Source organism: Colletotrichum siamense, assembly GCF_013390195.1.
Source record: "Colletotrichum siamense strain Cg363 chromosome Unknown KSG_Cg363_contig05, whole genome shotgun sequence".
NCBI classification, from domain to species: domain Eukaryota; kingdom Fungi; phylum Ascomycota; class Sordariomycetes; order Glomerellales; family Glomerellaceae; genus Colletotrichum; species Colletotrichum siamense.
The window spans coordinates 4,099,708-4,112,680 of NW_023501018.1; the positions used below are offsets into that span (position 1 = coordinate 4,099,708).

The 12,973-nt window shown below is 49.5% G+C and overlaps 3 protein-coding genes across 3 annotated transcripts; 1 reads left to right on the forward strand and 2 right to left on the reverse strand.

The window, feature by feature from the left end:
• Positions 1–465: 465 nt before the first annotated feature.
• On the forward strand, positions 466–1,290 carry CGCS363_v008670 (putative glutamine amidotransferase-like protein; the record flags this gene model as incomplete). Its single annotated transcript, XM_036640519.1, has 2 exons — positions 466–939; positions 1,003–1,290. 2 exons carry the CDS (start codon positions 466–468, stop codon positions 1,288–1,290), a joined length of 762 nt encoding a protein of 253 aa, XP_036494946.1.
• An 8,278-nt stretch (positions 1,291–9,568) lies between these two features.
• On the reverse strand, positions 9,569–11,139 carry tdiE-8 (putative methyltransferase tdiE; the record flags this gene model as incomplete). The annotated part of the gene is made up of 10 exons (XM_036640520.1): positions 9,569–9,638; positions 9,698–10,117; positions 10,167–10,304; positions 10,359–10,396; positions 10,459–10,481; positions 10,714–10,732; positions 10,790–10,812; positions 10,864–10,954; positions 11,008–11,049; positions 11,104–11,139. The coding sequence occupies 10 exons, from the start codon at positions 11,137–11,139 to the stop codon at positions 9,569–9,571; spliced, it is 900 nt and encodes a 299-aa protein (XP_036494945.1).
• Positions 11,140–11,569: 430 nt separating this feature from the next.
• Positions 11,570–12,460, reverse strand: CGCS363_v008672 (putative hydro-lyase; the record flags this gene model as incomplete). The annotated part of the gene is made up of 1 exon (XM_036640521.1): positions 11,570–12,460. One exon carries the CDS (start codon positions 12,458–12,460, stop codon positions 11,570–11,572), a length of 891 nt encoding a protein of 296 aa, XP_036494949.1.
• Between the last annotated feature and the right edge of the window lie 513 nt (positions 12,461–12,973).

Here is a 12,973-nt window from a genome sequence, read left to right on the forward strand (position 1 = left end):
TGACGAACTGCAGGGTAGAGTAAGACAGGGAATGACGTCGGCGTGTTTGGAGGGGTCCTGGTTTGTGGTGGTGACACAGCAGGAACTCCCCAAGCTTCCTACCTAGCTCCCCCGCCAGCCAGGCGTAAGCGCGTTATCAGCGCAGCGCGGTCCGTTATCGCTTATCGCGCCTTCCTCCCCGCTATCGGCGCCACCTGGGCCCCTCATCGCGGGGCAATTTGTCACTGGACGCTTGAATCGTGGCTCGTCCGGGACCGCGGTGACAACGGCTTCTTTGTCCTCTAAAGGGCGCGAGGCTTCTCTTCTTGTTCTTTTTTCTAGGCACTTTGTTCCCTTGTGCTGCTTGTCACTTTTCATCTCATAGATCTACATATCTTACTTGCGCGCTTCATCTCATATCGAGTTACTTCATTTCTTGCCCCCTTTTTGAATATCCATTCATTTTTCACCGAAACGATCGACAAGATGGGTTCTCAAGCACCGCGCATCCGCCTTGCTATCATCGAAGCAGACACACCGCAGCCGCAGACAAATGCGCAGTACGGTGGCTACGGCGGTGTCTTCACCTCACTCTTGCGCTTGGCTGCGCTCTCCTCTGAGCCGCCCGCGCCGCTGGACTCGATCCTCGATATCTCGGTGTACCACGCCGTCGGTGATGAGGCGGTCTACCCTGAGCTGGACTCCATCGACGCCATTCTCATCTCGGGCAGCAAGCACAACTCCTTCGACAACGACCCGTGGATCCTGAAGCTAGTCGAATTTACGAAGAAGTGCATCGAGAGCGACAGGGTGAGGGTCATTGGCGTCTGCTTCGGCCACCAGATCATCGGCCGCGCGCTGGGGGTGGAGGTCAAGAGGAGTGAGCTGGGGTGGGAGGTTGCTGTTGTCGATGTGAATCTTACGGAGAAGGGCAAGGAGCTTTTCAAGTTGGACAAGATGGTTTGTTCCTTTCCCATATGCTCGACCTGAAGACGAGGACGGAAGAACTAACTGGAATACCAGCGCATCCACCAAATGCACCGCGACGTTGTCACCGCCAACCCTCCCGGCGCGGAGTCTCTTGCCTACACCGATCTCTGCCCTGTCCAGGGCTTTTACGCGCCAAAGAAGTACATCACCGTCCAGGGCCACCCTGAATTCACCGGTCCTATCGTCAGTGAGGTTCTCAACGTCCGCCATAAGGCGGGCATCTTCAGCGATGAGATGTTCACCGATGCTATCAACCGCGCGAATATCGAGCATGACGGTGTTGCCATTGCGAGGGCCTTCCTGCGGTTCTTGAGGGAATAAAGGTGTAGATGATTTTGGTTTAGAGCAATAGACTAGCGATTGATTTCAACTGTGTTCATCTGTCTCCGTACTCTCAATCTCCGTACCTCCTTCTCTTATTACATTTTGCCTGTGGATCATTGCTACCCTCCTTCCATTTTCATATGATCGATCCTTCCCTCCGTAAATACTCGCTCTAGCAATCGCCCTTTCCTTTTCTTGATAACATCACGGCTCCTTCTTTCTTACCAATCTGGAAAATGGACTTACCTTCCTTGAACGGCGGAAAAAGCTGCACTTCCCCTTCTCAGAGGATATTTATTGGCCCTGAGCTTGGGAATAACCTCGCCTGAACTTCTCCACCTTCACCTTCTACCTCACACAATTCTTCCTACCTTTCACAACAACCTCAACTTCCCTCTCCCATCCCATCACCTATCCATCTTCACTCCAAACACAAGCCTTTCTTCCTTACAACATCCCTTTTCACCTCTTTCGACCCGCACCCTCAGGTTGCACCTCACAATCCAACCTTGAGCATATCTTTTTTCTTCAATTCCCCATCTTCCAAGCAGAAACCGGCAGTCTTACCTCGAGTGCCTCGCGCGCCTGTATCTTCTACAACTCACTCCGGCCCTTCCTCATTGGGAACAAACCCTTTCGCCAGAACTCGTCTTCTCTCTTTACTCGTCTACTTCACCTCTCACGATTCCGCTTGCCTTTCTCACTGCCACGTTTCACGACAATTTTCTGCGTCGACTCCGAAGTGCCGACATGATCGCATCGCCAGAACCTTTTTGATTTACATTACCAGCAACACTGAATTTTCTTCACCCCTCGCGGAATTTTGACAGAGCCGGAAACAGCAAGGCTCTTGTTCGACATGGCAACCCCTCCTAGAGATGAGGAGCCCGAGAAGGCCGACAAATTCAACAAGGGAAAGTTCTTTTTCGCATGCGATGATGAATCTGATGAAGAAGAGATGCAAGGTCTTTTGGCTCTTAAGAAGGCGACTCATGACGACAATCAACACGAGGACATTATTGACCAGACAATCCGCGAAACGCTTGAGAAGAGTCAGACCCCGAGTCCCGACGAAAACCACCGAGCCCGAACAAGCCTTCAGTCACACGATGAAGAATACAGCGAGCTGTTTGTCTCTCCCAACGAAGACATACATGTGAACGAATCACTTCCGAGCCACCCCATTGATGTCAAGCCCGAACCAGACTCCGATGACGACTTGATGATCATCGATCCAAAGGATGCAACTGCCGATGCTCGAGACAAATGGTCCATTTTAAGGGATCCCTGGGTTGTTGACCTCACCAATGTCAAGCAAGAGCAGGGGAATGAAAGCTCCGACATCCAGAACACAAAGAAGTCAGCAACACGATCAACTAGCTCGAGCCAGCTCCCGAGCCAAAAGGTCAAGGTTGAAACCGAGGCACTCGAGAAAAGAAAAGCGGAGCTGAGATCGAAAGCCATTGAGGGTTCCTTGAGTCAAGATGAATTTGACGAGTTGATGGAGATCACTGCCCAGCTGAACGCCGGAGTTGAGAAGCCACCTGTCGCCGGTGCGAAGACCGCTGGCCGAAAGAAGAAGCCGAGGGCAAAGAACTCTGGGAACCAACAGGTTGATGACGCGGCCAAGTATTGGGCTGAGTTTGAAGAGAAGGAGAAGGAAAAGAAGAAGCGACTTCAGGAAAAGAACCGAAAAAGAAAGGTGCAAAATGCGAAGAATGCCAATTCGAAACGATCGAAAGGCTCAGCTAAACCCACTGTGCCTCAAGAAGACGAAGAGACTTCTGAGTCGGATGATTCAGACTCCGAAGAGACTAGAGCAGTCAAACTCCAAATTGCCAAGATGCTTCGAGGGGAAGACTTCATTCAGGAGCGGGCTGCACGAGGCGACAAAGTTCCCGACCTGAACATCAACGCCACCAGAAAGGTAGACCAGCTGAAACAGATGAAAGAAGCAGCTGCGGACTATCAAGATCCAGAGCTTATCAAGAGACAGGCAAAGGAGCTGACACTGTCAACCAAAGCTTGGGGACCCAGACGTGTTCGAGCCAATGCCGGCGACTGGGATATCAAGCAGGCGCTGACAACACCTTTGCACAATCACCAAATCGTCATCGGTGCTTGGATGATGGGAAGAGAGCTGAGGGAGACGCGGGGACTTCCGCGAGGAGGCATTTTGGCCGACGGCATGGGAATGGGAAAGACAATCGAAACATTATCAATCATCGCAGGCAACCGACCATCTGAATTACTCAAAGACAAGGGGCAGGGCGCAACTCTTGTGGTGTGCCCTTCCCAGCAGATGGTCGGTCATTGGATGTCTGAAGTGAAGAAACACTGTCTCAAGCGATTCTCAAGGGAGATGGTTCGCTACAAGAAAAAAGACAAGATGGACCTGGACCTCTTGGGATCGATGAATATTGTGTAAGTTCTTCAGTCTACTTCTGGTCCTCACAAACTAACACAACTTTCCAGATTGACGACATATCGTCAAGTTGGCGCAAGTGTACCAAGCATCAAAGAGAGAGACGAGATGCAGAAGGAACTTGGAGGAGACCCGGAAAAGTACGAAGCTTGGCTTGAAGAGAAGAAGGGGGACTTGCATCGGATCAAGTGGTATCGCGTTGTCTTGGATGAATCGCACTCGATTAAAAATCATCTGACACACGGTATGTACTTCGGGACGGATTATCGGACTGCGAGTTTAGATGCTAACGAAGCCTGACAAGGTGCTCTTGCATGCTTCGAGCTCAAGTCTAAATATCGATGGGTTGTCAGCGGAACCCTTCTCATCAATTCAGCTACCGGTATGTCTGCAGCACGATATATGTTGAAGTATGACTAACAACTATCAGAGTTCTTCCCATATCTTAAGTTCATTCGTTGCGATGGTGTGAAGCTCTTCAACGATTACGTTCGAGAGTACCATGGCAGTGTTCGTTTCGCAGTCGCGCTCCAAGTTCTATGCTTAGATATTCTGACAATTTGTAGCCTAGGGCCGATCGAAAGCTCCACAGACTTATTCACCAAGTCATGTACAGAAGGCAGGTTGCACATGGAAGTTTTCTTTGGAAAGCTAGCTGACGCCGTAGCAGGACGCCAAATGACTGGTTTTTGGGCCAACCAATTCTCAATCTGCCCGCAACGCACCCCACGCATCAGTACCTGATGTTGTCGGAGGAAGAGAACGTCATTTTCCGGTAAGTTCTCACAGACAGTTCGGGCGTTTGCGAGCTAACACTCTTAAGAATGCTGGAAAGATGCTTCCGACAAAAGATCAATGGCGACTTGGTGGAGGGAAACGCCGAGAAACACGTCAAGTCATACTTGGCAATGCTGCTCCGATTGCGTCAAGCTGCGACTCATCCTTTTCTACTCGAAGGCATGATGGCTGACTACTTCTCTCTCAAAGACTTGCGGATTACCAAAGAACGACTCGCCAAGGTCAAGGGAAAGAAAACCCTGTATGCTCAAATTGGCTCTTGGACCAAGAGACACCAGATCTCCAATGAACGGATGAGACAAGTCATCGCAGAAGCCCAGCGGATACAACAGCTTGAAACTGAGGGGTTTTCGAGAAAGGATATGCTCGATGATGCAGATACTGAAGATGACAGCGAGGACGATTCGGAGTCGGAGGATCCCAGCGGCGAAGCCAATGCCGACCAAAATGCCGCCGATAACGGGGAGGAAGTCGAAGAAGATGTTGACAGTGTGGACGAGGTCGAAGAGGACGCCGATGGCATGGTCCCTGAAGAATACTTGAATCCTGGACCTTCGACAGGCAACGGCATTAACACAGCAAACACACATCCAGAAGTTCCCCCACTGCGACCATTTGGACAGAGCAACTTCGGACTGAACTTTGACATGGACCCGCAGCTGGACTACCTGAAACGGTTGAAGGAATTGGAGTTTGCAAAATGCATGGTGTGCAACAGCGAGCCCCCCGAAGCCCCGATCAAAGGACAGGTTAGTTGATTTGGCGTCATGTTCCCATTTCTGCCATGAATACTAACGTCAGTAGTGCGGCTGTGCATTTTGCACCAGCTGCTTGATTGACCACACTACGAAGAAGGTAAGCATCCTTCGAAGTCTTTTGTAGATTCGTTACTAACGGTCCTACAGAGCAAAATATGCCCCGGCTGTCGCAATGTCATCGGCCAAACCAAAGTCATGGATGCCTTCCACAGTGGCGACACGGATGATGAAGACGATGCGGCACACGGTGACAAGAAAGCGAGCAGCAAAGAATACACATTCGGTTTCGACTGCAACAACTTCCAGCACTATGAGGAGGATAAGAAAGGAAAGAAACCTATACGATTTTTACAACTCAGCGACAAGAACCCTGACGCTCCCGTCACGCCCAGCGCCAAGATGACGGCCCTCAAAGAGACTGTCCTGCGCTGGCAGGCAGAAGCTCCAGATGACAAGATCATCAGTAAGTCACTTCACGCCTTGAAATCTAGATGCAGCTAACGATTTATTCTCGCACAGTCTTCAGCCAGTTCCATCTCGTAATGAAGATTGCTGGCCGCATCCTGGAGGCAGAAGGAATTAAATATTCATACCTAAGCGGCAGACAAAATATCGATCAGCGCGAAAAGGCCGTCAAAGATTTCCAGGAACGCAAGGATATCAAGGTCATGATCATTTCTCTGCGAGCTGGTGGACAGTGCCTGAACCTGACAGAAGCGAACCGGGTCATCTTGATGGAGTTGTGGTGGAACCATGCCGTCGAACAGCAGGCCTTCTCCCGAGTCTTCCGAATTGGCCAAGACAAAGAGACTCACTTTGTGCGATTCATCGTCGACACCCCGATAGAGAAGCGCATGCTTCGGATGCAAGTCGGCAAGATCCTAAAGATTGATGCAGCCTTGCAGGACGACTCGGTCAGAGCCCCGAAGATTCGCCTGGCTGACATTGCCTCGCTTCTTGGCAAGGTTGTCAAAAAGAATGGCGTGATCGAGCGCATTGCGCCTGACTACTCCGACGGTGAGAATGATGATGATGATGACGAGGATGATGGCAAGGCTCCAGAGCAAGAGGAGGAAGAAGATCTTGAGGGCTTTGTTGTCAAAGATGGCCAGGTCGAGTTTGAAGATGAAAACGCAGAGGACGGCGTGATCCATATCGACTCTGACTCGGATTCTGATGACGACATGGAATAAGTTCGACTTTGGGGAAGGTCTTCCGACAGGACATCCACGATGCAAAGGCCACAGAACCGGTCCTGATTCGGGCACATGCATATTCAACTTTATTGCGACCATCAGCATACTCTACAACACTTTCATTCCATTATTTCACATCAAAATTGCATTTGACATTCGAGCAACATTTCACTTTTCTTTCTTTTTCTTTTGCCGCATCTGACGAGTTCAAAGTCAGCATTGCAGTGGCTACAGAGGCCGTACTTAATTTGGGAAGTATTTGGGAAATCGGTCTCACGGGATAACTCAGGAACATGGGAACATTGGGAAAGGGAATCTGACGGCTTGGATGGCATTTCGCGAGGACAGGAGAAGAGGGAAGCACTATTTCACATCATGTCATGGCTTTCCGCCGCCCTACCTGGTTTCTTATCATAGATACACTCTCATAGATGGAGTGCTGATGTTCCCAAGAGCTACTGCAAATACAAAAGTTTCTGCTTTATAGAATCGTGTTCCTAAAGAATGATGTCATTGTTAACATAGAAGTCGATCGTGAGTATCTATCCAAAGTCAACGCATTGGTTAAGTTGAGATTGTGGGCAGGTCTTGCACGCATATTGCTGAGTCGGATGTTTCAAGTATTGGGTATTGATTGATAGTGTAGCCCAGCAGATACCGAGAAACAATGGCACGAGGAGGGCCATCATGTGTCTCTCAAGAGACCCAAGAGTCATCTACAATTAAAAGGTCGGCAGCGTTTGTTCTCTTAGCCCTCGGGAAAGACCCCATGTCTAAGCTGAGGACTCTACAGAGCCAAACAAAGATGCTAGACCGGGTCGCGAACCAGAACAATGATAGGGGCGTCTTGAAAGACAATGACGACTTCGGCGTATCAAAGGCGCGGAAAAGTAAAGCCGTTGAAAAAGTAGAAAAGGACATTGACAGAGAAAACGACAGAAAGGATGATAGAGACGAGCACTAAGACGACGATGAGGAGGAAGAGAGGCGTAATGAGTCGCTGACGGATTTAGTCGCCAGCTTCAACTCATGGCTTCGTAGGTGGCGGCTTCGCGAGGAGTGGATATCGTATGCTGTGGTCTAAACATTACGGAATGGTCTGCCCGAGTCGAAAAAGGCATGATTTGTTGCTGCCATTTGCTAGGGAGGCATATCAGCCTTACAGCGGTACTTGCAGGCTGCTGCTTGTGTTCTGCATGAGACATGCTGGTCACATATCCAAGACACTTATGCCATATTCTGCACCATGGCGTCTTGCAAGGGCTTATAATTGGCCCAAGCAGCATTGAGGGCGATTAGACTCAGCTCGCCACAAAACGGCTTGCGTAGATCTGCAGTCTATTCGCCCCCTTTGAAGACTTATCCACAGCCATGCCATTCCATTCAATGGACAGTGTTTTGGTTGCCTTGAATATGGCGTAACTAGGATCATTCATCTTATGTACACTCGATCTGCGGTAGGCCTAAGATGCGATGTATTCCGCTTTACGTCTGACTTATGACCTCTCATTCCTCTGCGATTTCCGGCAAGTTTATGGGAGCCATGTTGTTCACCTGAGGCTCCGGTCCTGATATTCTCTGAAGACCGACAAAAGGAGTACAACTTTCTTTACACATTGCGTTCATTCAAGATGGAAGAAGTCCAGGAGCCATCGGCATCGTCCGTCAGAAGGAAGCCACTTCCTTATAGTGCTTAGACACTCGACAGGGGCTCAAACACCAGCCACCATCCAACAGAATCTCAATATCCAGCTCGGCATCAGCAAAACACTTCTACTCATGATCCATCCCTAGCGCTTTCGGCAGATGATCTGAGATTTCTGCTCGATAACAGAGACTCGCTGGAACAAGACAGAGTTGTCGCAAAGTCCAGCCCAACTCATGACTAAAAGTCACGACAAATGCTCGTTCAAAGGACGAAACAGCCAACGGACATGATGACAGGATAGTTATCTGAGAGAAGACACGATGAACCGAGATCATGGGGTACAACCCTTCTCGCTTGGTGGCAGGAGCTTCCTTTGTGCTTCGCCAGCATCGTGCTCGTAGCCACTCTGGCTGGCGTGCTTCTCCATTCCGACAATCAGGGACTGCCATAAGGGCCGCTGGGGCTGACCCTGAGTACCGCCGTCGCCCTACTATCCACGCTCGCCCGTGCTGCGTTTTTGATACCTGTAGCCGAAAGCACTTCGCAGCTAAAGTGGCTCTGGTATCGCAAAGAAAGATCTTTGAACGATTTTCAAGACTTCGACAAGGCTAGTTGGGGGGCATGGGGGGCAATCCAGTTTGTAAAGACAACGAAAGGATGGTGTGTGATTATGAACCTATCGACAGTTTTTTTTACTAATTGATCTGGCTTCCAGGTCACCTGGAATCTTCTCGATGGTCCTTCTCGTCAAAACCTGCGCTATCACGAGCTCGATTCTGTCATCCTTCTTTGCAATAGAGATTTGCTATTTGGGCAGTGTTATCTGGCTATCCGGGCAGTATTCACACACACGTAAAACCGTAGCTTATTTCTAAAATAACTATATTTTTTATTCTCACTTTTATCGTCTATTATTATTATTATTATTATTATTATTATTATTATTATTATTATTATTATTATTATTATTATTATTATTATTATTATTATTATTATTATTATTATTATTATTATTATTATTATTATTATTATCGTTATCGTCGTCGTTATCCTTATTGCTACTTCTTTCGTTCTCTCTATAATCACGAATTATAAGGGACACTGCCCAGATAGCTAACTAACACTGCCCGACTAGCAAAACTCTTGCAATAAATTCACAGAATAAGCATGCTCTAGAGCAAGAAGGCACTAGAAGCATTCAGCAAAAGGAGATGGAAAGCATGATACGAAACAAGTCTGGAGCAGGTTGGCGCCTTGGGCTGACAGAGTGCGGTTGGATTCTCAAGCGATGAGAATGGAGTTATATCTGTCAGATAACCTCGCTCACAGAGTGGGTAGACTCTGCCTATGGCTGTCGGATGATCATCCTTATTCCTGTCATATCAATTGGTAACGATCAACTACATAACATTGCATTCCTAACATGTATAAGCGGCGTGGAATTCATGTGTCACTCCTCCGGGTTGTTCTCGGGGGCTTGCGAGGGCTCTTTCTCCGGCTTCTGGCCATAGACAGAGTAACTAGCATGGTCAGTACTCATATTACAGCATCTTGAAATCCGATACAAGAGTACACTTACACGTCGTAATAGGCGTGGACGTCCACCCTCTTAAGTTCATTTCGAACCTCGGCACAGAAGACTGTCGTCTCCGGGACACTCCAATCAAGCACACGGGTGAATAGAGCCATGGTGATGGCTTCAATCCCCTGCAACGCCGACTCCTTATCCCATTCGCCCAACTCTTTGTACTTCGGGTCCTTTGGCCAGGGTGTATAAGGCCACTTCTCCTTCTTCACGACGACATCGACAAATCCAGCGTCCTCGAGCATCTTCTTGAAGTCTCTAGCCACGGTGATTGGTCGGCCCATCAGATCAGTTCCCTCAATCAGCAGCTTCGTCCACTTGAGGGTCTTGCATTCGTCCGTCATAGTTCCGTCGTCGCACTTCAATGGAAAGTCGTTGTCGTGTATCTCGAGGTAACCGCCGGGCTCGAGATTGCTATGAGGTTGGTGTCAGACCGGTCGATTGGAATTCAACATTGGCTTACGCATAGGCCTTCGCAATCATGTCTGGCCAGCTTTTGAAACTGGCGATCATGGCCCTGATGAAGATGAAGTCGAATGGCGTCGTCCAAGTCCATTCCTTCTCAACGTCATCGACTTCGAAACTACAGTTGGGCGACACGCTAGACAGAAAGCATTCTTAGTACAGCAACATCATAGTGCTCAAATAGACATACTAGCCAGGTTGAATAGGGCTGAGATCAACACCGATGACCTAAGGCCAAGTCAGTGTTTGGACTTGTTTGAGATATTCCTTTAGGAAACCTAATGGCCTACCGTTGCTTCTGGATGGTCGTCCGCTGTCAAGTGTCAGCTTCGTATCTTGCCACGCAATGGGCCGAGGACAGCTAACCGAAATCAAGGGCCCAAATTCCCGTTCCAGTGCCAACATCCAAGACCCTTTTGGCACCGTCTTTCTTGGGACAGTTGCATAGCTCGCCGTCCCATGTCAGGGTCCAAAGATGGTGGGTAATATCTTCATGTGGCCATCCCGCGTCAGTGCTGCACGCACATGTGCCAGAGTTCACTTACCTAAGCGATCTTGCTCTCGCTTGACGGACCGCTGTTAGATTGTTCAATTGAAGTCATATGCGATATCCATTCCTACCTCATCGTTTGGAAGAACATATTCTAGCAGGTTCGGTTAGTCGGACCGCCCATAATGGGACGTAGAAGACTTACTGCCGTCACTAAGCCGGTGATACGTGCGGCCATTCTCTCTTCGATAGTCTAAGATGCTTGATCTCAGAGACGCCAATGAGTCCCGTGTAGACTATGGGCTGTCAGAAGACGCATAATCATCGAGGCCATTATCGCGCAACCTACCGCATCGCCGACTGAGGATGCCTCGTCGTCGGTATGGGTGTCCTACGAGATATCAAATGAGTCGTGTCGTAACGGAGTAGCTGAATGGGCACAAACCTCAGCTTGAGGGTTGTCAGCGGTGGGCTCGATCATCCTGCGCCAACTTTCTCAAGTTCAATGTCGTTTCTTAATTCAGGAAACTCCAACAGACGGGAGAAGTGAGGGGAAAGTTGGCTCACCCCACCTGGTTTGATTGTTTGTGGTTGTTGGTTCAATGCATGCGGGTTTGTGACCTCTTGATTGGACTACGCCGTTGGACACGAAGCCATCCTTGCAGATCGAGGCTTGGCTCTGGTTTCCGGAGCGATCCGTCGCACAGTCATTGCAGAAACTTCGCTTCCCTAAAGCAAATGATGTGATAGGTTTTCTGAATATCTGAGCTAAGATCCATCACCCTAGAATTCCTTCGTCTTTGCCGCCTCTGTCATCCCTCCCATCTTCTGCCCTGGGTTACTGATTGAGGTTGTTTCATTAGTCGTGGCATGCTTTGCCAATGGAATAGGAAAGCTGTAATTGAAAGAAGTCAAACAGGAAAGATCTCTTCCTCTCGAATATCCAAACAGATCATGTGCCCCGGAGCGTGCCCCATGACTGTGCCGTTCAAGTTCGCCTTCATGACAGCTTCTTGTGGCGTAACTCCACATCCCCAGAACACCGGAACATACTCCTCATCATCATGCCCAAATAGCGTCTTTCCATCATCCTTGACGGCAGGATCTCCCCACTGTGGCTTCGTTACATCTGTGACCCCAATTCTTGCAGCCCCGTCCCATCCCCAGGCAACTGGCTCCCCATGCGTCGCCACGAACGGTCTTGTGATATCCCTAACCTTCTCGACATCCGAGACCTTGTATGGCCTCATAGACACGACATACGTCGCTCCTGTGAAGACACCCGCCGCGCATAGTGGGATGTTGGTGCGGTACATGGGCACGTTGCGGTTGTGCGTCATGTGTTGTGGCGTGAGGCCCGCATCGTGAAGGGCCCTCTCGAAACTGAACGAACATCCGATCAGGAACCCGACGTGATCGCCGTCAGCCCATTGATCAGCTACATTGACAGGTTCAAGAGCGCCGTTGATGGAGACGTGTTTGCTGTTCTCGTAGACTCGGTACCGGGGTGCGTCATGACGGAGGTCAACGTTCTTGGCTACGGGGAGAAGACTCTTTCCATCGATGCTTTCGACATATGACTTGAGCTTGCTAAAGTCACCTGGGCTTTCTGACTCGGCGAGAAGCGGGCATGGAACGGGGTTTCGGTGGCAGAGGAGTCGGAAGTCGTCGGCATAGCGCTTAGGCAAGACGATGAGGTTTGCTTGCAAGTGGGTTGGGGCTTGGCCGGCCGTGGTGGTCTCAAAGACACCTGAGCGACACGCAAGACGATGGTCCTCGCCCGTCTTGTAGACTGCGGTCATGATGAAGAATGATAAGATTTGGTAATGAAAGGATTGAATTGGAGTGAAGTATCTCTAGTCGGGTTGAATAATGGCAGCCACGGAGTTGAGTAGCTCAAGCCTGCACAAATTACGAAACTTTGGAAATTTTGAAAATTGATTAAACCCAAGTAGAACGGGTTCACTTATCAACGGGTAAGAGCATTCTCTCTCTTATCAAGATCGGGTAAACGTTGGCGATGATAAGAATGCGGCCAACTCCCGAATTGCGGGGTTCACCCGGCAGGGCTATCAGCGGAGACCCACTCCGATCTCCGAATCCAGTCCGGTCATCGGACCCATTCCCCGAGGCGAAGTATCTATGCATTGGACGTGGGGGAGTCAGTACATACTCATAGTGCCTGTTCATTGCCTGTTTCCATGCGTACCCCAGATTTCGGGCCTCGGAACTGTGGCCGGGGACCCATCCCGAGCATCTCGCTAGAATGGTGATTGGAAATAATGACAACACCTGTACCGAAGAATAAGATTCAT